This window comes from Monocercomonoides exilis, assembly GCF_001643675.1.
Source record: "Monocercomonoides exilis strain PA203 chromosome Unknown scaffold1-2713096, whole genome shotgun sequence".
Lineage (NCBI taxonomy): Eukaryota > Preaxostyla > Oxymonadida > Polymastigidae > Monocercomonoides > Monocercomonoides exilis.
The window spans coordinates 454,207-465,665 of record NW_027150546.1 but is presented as its reverse complement, the minus strand read 5'-3'; the positions used below and the strand labels follow the sequence as shown (position 1 = coordinate 465,665).

The 11,459-nt window shown below is 34.0% G+C and overlaps 2 protein-coding genes across 2 annotated transcripts; both read left to right on the top strand.

The window, feature by feature from the left end:
* Nucleotides 1–2,016: 2,016 nt before the first annotated feature.
* On the top strand, nt 2,017–4,104 carry MONOS_9928 (putative copine). The gene is made up of 10 exons (XM_067880471.1): nt 2,017–2,107; nt 2,172–2,255; nt 2,326–2,428; nt 2,484–2,529; nt 2,594–2,648; nt 2,708–2,815; nt 2,885–3,009; nt 3,185–3,236; nt 3,384–3,478; nt 3,625–4,104. Exons 1-10 carry the CDS (start codon nt 2,042–2,044, stop codon nt 3,671–3,673), a joined length of 783 nt encoding a protein of 260 aa, XP_067736188.1. The 5' UTR covers nt 2,017–2,041; the 3' UTR covers nt 3,674–4,104.
* A 333-nt stretch (nt 4,105–4,437) lies between these two features.
* Nucleotides 4,438–11,001, top strand: MONOS_9929 (Autophagy-related protein 5C (Atg5C); the record flags this gene model as incomplete). Its single annotated transcript, XM_067880472.1, has 4 exons — nt 4,438–4,539; nt 4,604–4,731; nt 4,786–5,057; nt 5,123–11,001. The coding sequence occupies 4 exons, from the start codon at nt 4,438–4,440 to the stop codon at nt 10,318–10,320; spliced, it is 5,700 nt and encodes a 1,899-aa protein (XP_067736187.1). The 3' UTR covers nt 10,321–11,001.
* Nucleotides 11,002–11,459: the final 458 nt, after the last annotated feature.

Sequence of the window (11,459 nt, the reverse complement as noted above, 5' to 3'; positions counted from 1 at the left end):
TCCATCTTTTATTATTTTTTCTTCGTCATACAAAACTGGTGGCTGATAGATTTCAATGTTTCTTAACATTAAATAACCCTTGTTTTGAATGGGATAATGTTCATAACCGGTATGTTTTATAACTTTGGGTAAAATTATTTTCGAAGAAGAATTTGACGATGAACGAATTTCCATTCCAGGTTCGGGGAAATTTAATGTGATATCACTGAGCAAAGTGATTTCCGTAACAATGTTAATTGTCAATTCGTGGCAACCGCATGTGTCCATCACAGAAAATGCTTCTTCGAAGGATTTGCAAGGTTGTGCTTCCGATGAACAAAATCCATTCCCATCATCAGAAACAAATGCAACCACAATGTCTTCAGAAAGGCAAAAGCAAAATAAAGCAAAAACAAAGCTCCAACACATATTTTTTGTTTTTGTTTAATTATCTATTAATTATTATGGTTATTTGTGTTATTGGGTGGTTCTAAATATTTTGTTAAAATTATTAAATATGGTATTAGAAAGGATGTGAAAAAAAATCTTTCACAAAAATGATCACCATAATGAGTCATTATAAACTGCAATTGCCTTATCCAACTATCAAACACTTGAAAAATCATGTTTGTAAAAATTATTTGATAAATATTTGTATTTCACGAATGAACTGTTCGGATATCCGGAAGCTCCAAGCTTCAACAAATTGAAGCTTATCATATGGGGCAAAATATTTTCCTTCAGGCATTTTCATAGAAAAAATATGCACTTTTCATTGACTTTCAGAAATAAAAAAACACAATTAAAATGGGTCCATTTTTCGACATTCGTGAAACGTTGGAAAACTTTTTGTTTTGATTTCAACAATGCCTGTTTAAGGATATGAAAATCAGATTTAATTTGAAATCTGAGAAAGCGATCAAAAGTTATGAGTGAAGCAATTTTTTCATGCTTTGTGCAAAAAAACCTTGAAAGTCCGTATTTTCCTCCATATTTTGAGGAAAATTTACAGAATTTTTCCTCTCGCTGTTATTGTGAAATCGGTCTTATCCGATATTTTTTGCACAATATGTGCTTATCTTTTTTATTGTGCTTTCAACAAAAAAAAAATTTTATATTTTCAAATAAATCAAATAAATGTTTAAACTCTGAGAAAAAATATCATAGAAGTCTGCCAGTAACTAATGTTCATCGTCCCTCTCTTTATATTAAATTATGATGAACCATTTGGGGGAAAATACGAACCCTCAAGCTTTTTTTGCACAAGGTGTTGAAAAATTGCTTTACTCATAACTTTATTTCCCTTTCTCAGATATTAAAATAAATTTGATTTTCATATCCGTTTACAGGCATCATTGTTATAATAACAAAATGTTCAACAACATTTTACAAAAGTAATTAAATGGACCATTTTTATTGTGTTTTTAGTTCTCAAAAAGTCAATAAAAAGTGTTCAACATTTCAATGAAAAAGCTTGAAGCAAAAAATTTTGTCCCATATATCTCATTAATACAAACTCATTTGATTTTCCAAAACTTTTAAAAAGGCCTCATTTGAGCTCAGTAATATCTATTTTTAAAATTTCGGTGAAATAGGATTTTGAGCTTATCCAAGATTTCAATCATTTATTTTTTCTGAGCACAAATAAAGTTGTTTTGAAAGTTTTGTCTATCAAATGAGTTTTTATTAATGAGATATATTGTGAGGAAAATTAATAGAACTATTATTATAACGGTTTTTGCGAAATCGATCTTGTCCGGTATTTTTTGCACATCTGTAAATTGAAGACTATTTAAAAATATTATTTTCTTTTATTTTCTGATATTGAAATTCAATTAGCACAAAGGATTTCTTGAAGTTCATTATAAATATATCAAATATTTTAAAGAAAGAAAAAAAAGAAAATGTTACAATCAAATTTGTTTTCGCCTTCGAAGCTCAATTTGTTTGATTTGTTTTTTCTTTCGATTTAGATATATGAATCATGCAACAAACGAATGACAACAAAACATATTCTTGATGACCCAAAAGTTAGAATATTTTTTAATTATTGATTAAGTTCATGGGTTGCGGCTCTTCCTCATCAGTACCAAAGTTTAACCCTGATCAATACAAAACAATTGGAGAGGTTCTAACTGGATTTTAATGCGATATATCTTAGAAACATTGCTCTGTCATTATTCTTGTAATAGGTTCAAAAAGCCATACGAGAGGCTGGCCTTGAAGGCTCAAACTTAATTTTTGGAGTTGATTTTACTGGATCGAACCTTTCAACTGTTTATTGTGATTATTTTTTTTGAAAAGAAAAAACATTTATGATTTATGTTTATTTTTACAATATTTTAGGGATCAAGAAGTTTTGGTGGGAAAAGTTTGCATGACACCAGAGAGAAAAATCCTTATATGGAGGTCATTGAAATTATTGGAGAAACACTTGAAACATTTGATGGTTGACATTTTTGTTTTAAAACACTTTTTTATTGTTGAATGTTGAATTTTAACAGATGACCATTTGATTCCTGCATATACATTTGGCGACGCCATTTCAACGTATGTGCTATGCATATTTTATATTTTGAATTGAAATGTTTCTGATAATCTTGAAAAATAATAGTGATACGATTGCTTCACCCTTTTTCCCTGATAGACCTTGCAGTGGATTTAAAGAGGTATGAAGATTCTTCATCACATTTATTCTTTTTTGAGAATCATTTATTTATTTGAAAAGGTTATCGAGCAATACAAAGTGCTTGCAGCTTCTTTACAACTTTCTGGGCCAACTGATTTTGCTCCTCTCATCAGAGAGGCCATTCGAACAGTCAAAGAAAAGAAATCAGTTTTATTTATTAATTTCATTTATTTTTGAAACAATATTTTCGTTATTTACGATTTTAATTTATTTTAGTATCATATTCTTGTGATTGTGACAGACGGGCAAGTGAACGAAGAGAGAAAAACAATCGATGCCATTGTTGAAGCTTCAAACTACCCTCTTTCTATAATCTGCATCGGAGTCGGAGATGGACCATGGTTTGTTTTCATTTATCCATTCCGTTCCTTTCATTTTTGACTAATCTTGTGAAAAATATTTCTGAATTATTGAAAATACGAAAAATTCATTTTTGCCAATACGAATTCCGAAACATTCAATTTAATATTTATTGGTGAATTTGTTTGTTTAATTATGCTTTTTTTATTTAACCAGGGATTTGATGGAGACCTTTGATGATAGAATTCCAAGACGCAAATTTGATAACGTTTGTATATTCTTTTTGTTCTAACTTAAATGTCTTTCTTTTTTATTATTGTATTTCTTTTAAACCATTCAATTTTTAAAATTGCCATTGGACGCTTTCGCAAATGAATCTGTTCAATTTTATTATTATTATTATTCTTCTTTCCAGTTTCAATTTGTTGCTTTCCACGATCTGAAGAAGAAGTACGCTTCTTCTTTTGCACCTTCTTTTGCCATCGCTGCTTTGCAAGAGATTCCATCACAGTTTGCGTTTTCATTGTATTTTTTTCATTTTTATTTATTCTTTTTTTTAATGCCAATATTTATATACTTATGAAATTCAACATCCTTTTGATGATTCAATGTTTCAATTTTAAATAAATAAAAAATGAAAAAAAAAAAAAAAATAGATACAAAGCTATCAGGAAACTTGGCTATTTGGATTTTACTACTTCATAACTTCTGTTATTGTTTTGAGAAATTGCATTGATGCTGTCATTCGAGCGAAATTAATAATGAGAATATTTTCATTTATTAAAATATTGACTGGATTTCAAGTTGAAGCCAGTTCTCTTCATGTTTTTTTTTTATTTTCTGTTTTGTGTTGATATTCGAAGATTGTTATATTCGTGAGTACACCACAATTATATCAGGTTCATTTTATTTTTCAGTCATCAATTGTTTTGGAAAAAAACTCATTTTTTCTCTCGTTCTTTCTATCTTTCTTTTTTTTATTGTGCTTTTGTAGAACTTATTATAATGATTTTTAATGAATTATAGTTATTTTATTGTTATTACAATAATTACAAAATTCACATCATGAATGCAAAAAAATTCCAAAACATTAATCGTTTTATGAATAATCCGAAAAAAGAACAAAAAAGCATAAATATTTTCTTTTCTTTTATCGATGAATGTTATTCCTTGATTTTTAATAAACTTAATTCATGAAGGGGACACTGACAAGCTGAAAAATCTATTTATTTTTAATATTCATAAATAAATAAATCACAAAATTTTCAGCCTATAAACAAATTATAAACAAATAAATTTATTAATCGGATATAGCTATAAAACTTCAATGTTTATTCTTTTGACGTTTATTTAATTTAATTTAATTTTATTATTACTTTTTTTTTTAAGCTTTTTTTAATCAAAACATTGAAAGATCATATACACCATAGCTCAAAAAGTGAACACATTGTTTTCAGTTTATCCATTTAATGTGTTCATTACAAGCTAAACTATGGAACTTAAAAATAATAGTTTCCTTTAAGCTAGATCCGTCTGTAATCTCCGGAAAGTACATTCCCATTTCTCTTCCAGTTTGGAAAAAATTTTTCATTTAAATATTTAGCTTATTAATCGTAACATCATTTGATATTAAAGATAAAAATACCATTTTCGAGTTATTTCCCACTATTTATGCCAACAGTCTACAGATTCTTTTCCCCTTTTGTTAGCGACATGGATTATCGTTCATTGTGGTTATCATTTGATAATAAACCTTTAGAATGGTTTTTGCTGATTGTTTTTTACCATTTTTTTATTTTATTTTCATCTTTTTTTAGGCGTCATCCCGTTGGAGTGCTGTATGATATTTATGTTTCATCGCAAAACAGAAACCTCATCACAACAAAAAGAAAATTAACTTGGGAAGTGATTGTGCATTGTGGAAATTTTCCTATAGACTCAGTGATGCAATTACACAATAAAGAGCTTGTGAAATTTTGGTATCGTTCAACATGTAAAGAAGCACTTCAACTCAGATATCGAGTGAATGACGATGTTAATCTTGCCTGCGACGAAGATTTAAAGGAAATGTTTGATTCAGCAGCAAACGGTGCGCATTTTTTGTGTTATCTATTAGTTGTATTTATTTGCTTTTTCAAAATTTCATTCAAATAGCAAATTACGCGAACTTCAAGCGGTTCACGACCAAATCGTTTCTTATGAAAGCTTCGCGTATTCGCGCATCTCAGCTGCACAAAAAGGCGTCCCCTGCGATCCGCGTCTTCTTCACTCACAACAGCAGCGTCTACTACGAAAAAGTGGTTGAGCGCGAGGAATTTGACTGGCTGGACGAGGCAGGCGAAGACAGAGAGGGAGGGGAGAGATCAGATGCATTGAGAAGACTGTCAGACGGAAGTAATTCAAGTGTGAGCACTGGATTTGGCTTTGGCTTTGGCTATGGATTCAGCTTTGATGGAGGAGGAAGCGGGGCAGAGGACGAAGGAGAGAAAGGAGAAAGGAGAGGGGGCGGGAGAGGAAGTGAAAGAGGAAATGAGAGAAGGAGCGAAAAAGGAAAGGAAACATCACAGAAAGGGAGAAAAAACTCAAAACGCAGTGCAACCGAACAGAAAGCAGCGAAAGCGAGAAAATCCTCAAAATCAGAAAAGGAAGAAGAAAAAGCAGCAGCAGAAGAAGAAGAAAAAGAAGAATATTCCGAAGCCAACCGCACTTTCTTTAGCATCACCACAAACGCCGATGTGCCTGGCAGCGACTGCGATAACATTGCAGGCAGAGCGAGTTATTCGCCATCTTCTCAGTCTTCTCAGTCTTCTCAATCTCCTCGTTCATTTCAGTCTAATCAGTCCATTCAATCAGTGCAGTCATTCCAGTCTATTCATTCTATTCATTCTGTTCATTCTGTTCCTTCTGCACAGCCTACTCATTCTGCTCATTCTGTTCATTGTTCTCAACAAAACCAACCATTCCAACCATTCCAATCACCTCAATCACCTCAAGCACTCCAACCCTCCTTCGCCCGTGTGATGCTGCTGGACTACCTCAACTTCTGCTTTCCTGAGCTCTTTCCCCTTTCAGACGAGGAGAAGGCGCTGCGGTGCGCCCAGCGATCGTTTGCCCGCTCATCCACAACTGGAACAGTATCCTCTGGATGCTCTCGATCAGCTACTCCTGCTTCGTTTTGCTCTTCTTCCTCTTCCTCTTCTTCCTCTTCCTCTTCTTCCTCTTCCTCTTCTTCCTCTTCCCCTTCCTCTTCTTCATCATCATCGTCTTCTTCTTCTCCATTTCCTACTTCTTCCTCCTCCTCTTCTTCTTCCATCCTTTTATCTCCTCCACAGTCGCCTTCATATTCACCTGTTGCCACATCGCCTTCAGTTCACTCTTCTCCTTTTTCTCCTTCTTCATCTTTCTCTTCTTCCTCTTCCTCCTTCTCCAGTACACCCAACACAGAACAATCCGATCCTAACTCTCCCTTCCAGTTTAACGCTCTTCCTCCATCTTCTTCTCCTTCTTTTTCCTCTTCACCATCTTCATTATCATCATCCTCTCCTCATTCTTCTTCTTCTTCCTTTTCCTCTTCCTCCTCCTCTTCCTTTTCTCCTTCCAATTATTCTTCCACCCACAGCATCTGCACTTCACCAACTGCCCCCAGCCATCCTGCTGCCTCTTTCTCTTCCATTCGAAGGCCAACACTTTCTCCTCCTTCTCCTCAGTTCGTCGTCACGCTTTCCCCTGTGATAGACCACAGATCTTCATTTGCTTCGTTTAATGCATTCAATACAAGCTATTTGAATAATGCTAGTAATCCATTGAACTCAAGTTATCAATTGAATTCAATGGCTTCTGCTAAGCCAGTTACGACTCTTGCTTCGCTGACTTCACTTGCTTCGATTAGCTCACTGAATGCTTATGGCTTTGATGCAACTACTGCTTCTGTTTCTGCTTCTTCTGTTGCTTCTCCTATTGTTATATCAACAACTTCATCATCATCATCATCATCATCATCTTCTTCTTCTTCCTCTTCTTCCTCTCCCTCTTCTTCTTCTTCTTCGCTATCACTTTCTTCTTCTGAATATTTCACATTGAATGACATGCATCCACTGCAACATTATCCCAGCTGTCAAACTTCTTTCTCATCAAATTCTTCTCAACCAGAAACAAATGAAGAACAAAATATGGATGGTACAAAAACTAATACAAATTCTGATAATAACAATACTAACACTAACACTAACACTAATACTAATACTAATACTAATAATACTTATTGTAATTGTAATAACAATGGCAATGATGATAATGATGTTAATATAAATATTAATAATAATGACAATGATAATAACAAAATAAACATAAACTGCAGAAAAGAACTTCTTTCGTCTTCGATGAGGAAAAGAGGGCATTCGACGCCTGAACTGACACTATCAACAGAGAAGATGAAGAAAGCAGATGTTTTGTGTAATTGTGCGAAGGATCAAGTGAATGAGAAGGAGAATGCTGATTCATTAACATTAACATCAGATGAAATGAAATTGTCTTCATCTTCTTCGTTTCATGATTCTTCATCATCTTCTTTTCCTTCAAAAACTTCAAATTCAACGCTTCCAAGTACAGAATTATCTTCTTCTTCTCCACCTCCTTCTTCTCCTTCTCCTTCTTCTCCTTCTTCTTCTTCTCAAACCAAGCAACCACAACATAATCTCCAATATCAGCTGTATCAGCATTACGCACAAACAGACGTGTCTTCAGGCGCTTCTCTTATTTCCAATGCCATTTCTTCTCATCTTTGCTCTCTTTCTGACTCACTCAAAACAGCTCCTGTTGATTCATCTTATTCATCTACTTTATCTTCTTCTTCCTCCTCTTCCTCTTCATATTCTTCATCATCTCCTCCCTTTCCTTCTATTTCTTCTGTTTCTTCCTCTTCTTCCACCCAAAGATTTTCATCTTCTCCTTCTACTTCCTCTTCCTCCTCTTCCTCTTCCTCCTCCTCCTCTTCTTCTCCCTCTTCTTCCAAACACCAAAAAGGAAGCAGATCTCTCTCAGTTACCCATTCTCCCTCTCATTCTCTGTCTGAACACAAAATAAATCCTAAAAACATTTCATCATTTTCATGTGTTAATTATTCTTCTGTTGTTGAAAGTGAACCAAATAATATTTCTTCTCTTTCTTCTTCTTCTTCTCTTTCTTCTTCTCTTTCTTCTTCAAATTCCAATGCTAATTCTTCTTCTTCTTCATCATCATCATCTTCTTCTTTTCCTGACTCTTCATTCAATCTGATTGCACATGAAGATATTGATGAAGACATCCAGATGTCATTCACATTCATTTCTCATTCGCCTCCTCCTTCTCTTCTTCCTCCTCCTTCTCGTCCTTCCCTTCTTTCTTCTTCTCTTCCTTCTTCTTTTCCTCCTCTTTCTTCACAATCCAATTGCGAACCACAAAAAATTCCTGCTTCATCAGCAGATACCCCAAACCCGGAGATAACTTCGGGGAATTCGGAGAATATTTCTCCGTCCCCTATTTCTCCGCTTGCTAATTCTCCGTCCTCTGATCACTCTTTGCTATCAGCCAAATCGCATTCAGGTGTCTCAGAGCAGCAGAATTTGTCTATTTCTTCAGATTCTCTACAGTCAAACAGCACGTCTTATCAATTGAATGGTGTGATTAATCAAACAACAGCCAAAAATGAAGAAAATATTTCCTCATCTATTGCTTTGGCTGCTGCTTCGGCTGATGGCGTGAATCCATTTTCGCTGGCGTCGACAGAGATTTCTTATCCGATCATGCTTTCATCACCTTCTTCTTCCTCTTCTTCTTCCTCTTCCTCATTCTCTTCTTCCTCTTCTTCTTCTTCATTATCTGAACACACACGCACCTCTTCTCGCTCCTCTTTGTCGTCCTGCCATTCGCATTCGTCTTCTCATTCTGGCTCTTCTTTGAAGCAGTTTTCATCGGGCAAAGCAAATGGCTTGAATAAAAGAGACAGTTTATCAAATTCTTCATTGGAAGATGAGAAAGAGAAAGAGAAAGAGGAAAAGAAAGAAGTTAAAAAAGAAGAGGAAGAAGAGGAAGAGGAAGAGGAAGAAGAAGAAGAAGAGGAAGGAGAAGAAGAGGAGGAAGAAGAAGAATTGGATTATGTGGGTGATTTTGTAGATGTGACACGAGATGATGTGAAAAGGCTGAACGCAGCTCAAGTGATGTTCATTGAAGGGAAAGAGAAGGCAGATAAAAAAGATGGAAATCATGTGGAATTAGCAGTTGGGGATTCGATTCATTCTCTTTCTTCTTCTTCTTCTCCTTCTCCTCCTCCTCCTTCTCCACATTCTTCTATGTCTTCTGAACTTCCGACTGCTCTTCCTTCTATTTCTTCTATCGCATTTCCTCCTCCTCCTTCTCCCCCTCCCTTTTCTTCTCCTTCTCCCTCTTCTTCTTCTTCTCCCCATCCCTTTGTCCGCAACCCCCTTCTTGTTGAAAATGCCTCAAGCATTTCCAAAGTCGACTTGATTCCCTTTCGCCCTCATTCAGTTTCTGAGCCAATTTCTGCAAAAAGCTCAGCATCGCCTGCATTTTCTGCCACTTCGCAGGCAAATGATAAGATTCAGGCTTTTCTTTCACCTCAGCCGCATTCGAATTCGCTTTGCTCTTCTTCTTCTCCCTCTCCCTCTTCCTCTTCTTCCTTTACAACTTTATCATCATCATCATCATCTTCTTCTTCTTCAAATTCTCTTTCTTTGCATGTCCATTCTCAATCTATTGACTCATCTGCCCCTTCATCTTCTGCTTCACTTGTGTCAAATTTAAAGAAGAAGAAGAACTTTTCTTCATCTACTGTAACAATTGAACGTGATTCGTCGACTTCTTCACTCGAAAATGGAAAATTGGTTGGAAAAGTTGGAAAGCTCTTGGAAAACAATGAAATATCTTCGGATTCAATAAAAATGGAATTTTCTTCTGTTGATAAGAAAGCTTCGGTTGGATTGCAACAGCATGAAAGTTCAATATCTTCATCATCATCGTCGTCGTCGTCTTCTTCTTCTCCTCCTCCTTCTCCTTCTCCTTCTCCTTCACCTTCTCCTTCTTCATTTTCATCTTCTTCATCTTCAGCTTCTTCTTCTCCCTCATCCCCCTTATCCCCCTCATTTTCAGGTTATACCGACCAAACAACGACTCATTCAAACCCGCTCATTTCGCACTGCTATCCGCCTGTCTATTGCCATTCTATGCGAATTCCATTAGACATTCCGCTTTCAGTGTTGCTTGCTCATTTTCAGTATCCGGACTATTTTGTGTATTTGGTTATTGATGATACTCGCACCGCTCATTCGCAGGAGGATGGGGCAGTTGAACAGGGATGAATGAGAGGGGAATAAATAAATGTTGATAATTGTTATAATTATAATGATTATCATTATAATAATTATCATAATATTATTAATATTAATAATTGCTGAAAATAGTAAGTTTATCTTGTTTAGTAGAACTTTGTTATATTTGACATTAAAAAATATTTTTTATTTTATTATTTTTTTTAAGTTTGTTTGAACATATTTTTTTCTGTGTATAAACTGTGTAAATGGATGTCAATGATTTTTATAGAATATATTCAGATTGTTTCCTTTCGTTTCTTTTCATTCATATTTTTAAAATTTATTTAAAGTTATTTATTAAATTATTTGGTTTTGTTCTTGTTCAAATACAAATTTTTGTTATGTTTTTTCGTATCGTTTTTCAACCTTTTTACAATAATGCTTTCATAGCTTTATGTTTGCCATTTGCTATCTGTTTGTTTTACAAGGATATTTAGTGTTCAATTTTTTTTTTGTTCAAGATTTAATTCTATTTTTATGTGAGATGATCAATATTTTGTCAAGTTATTTTTTGCATAATGGGGTTATGTATGCTATCTGTAAATTTATTTATTGTGAATACGTTTTTTAATAAAAACATTTTTTTTCTTTAATTCCAATTTCAAAAATGAGAGCGAAAACATTTTTTTAAACACAAATCGTGAATTCAACCAAAATTGCTAATTTTATTTTGATTGTATGAAAATCTGTTAAATTGATATATTTTTAGGATCATCTTGTTTTAACTATTGCTTCACGCCAAAGATGAAAAGATGAAGAAAATGAAAAAGGCGAAACACCAGAAGAAAAAGAAGAAAAGATAAATAAAGAAGAAGAGAAAGAGAGTTTTCAAAACAGAAAATTTCTTCACACACACAAACGCTTGAAAAATCTGTCTCACATAGCCTGCTGAACTTTGTACCAAATTTGTTTCTCTTTCAGAACGATTCAATATTCTTCACTTTCTTTTTCTTTCCTTTTCTTTTTCATTGTTTTTATTATATTTCGAAGTCACGAAAAAAGTCTATTTTAAAGTCTTCAAATGACTGTTCGTTTTCGAATTTGAGAAAAGATACAAAAAGAATATTTATAAATACGACACACAAAATGAAATGAATCTCATCTCTTCAAATATGCACAAAACAATC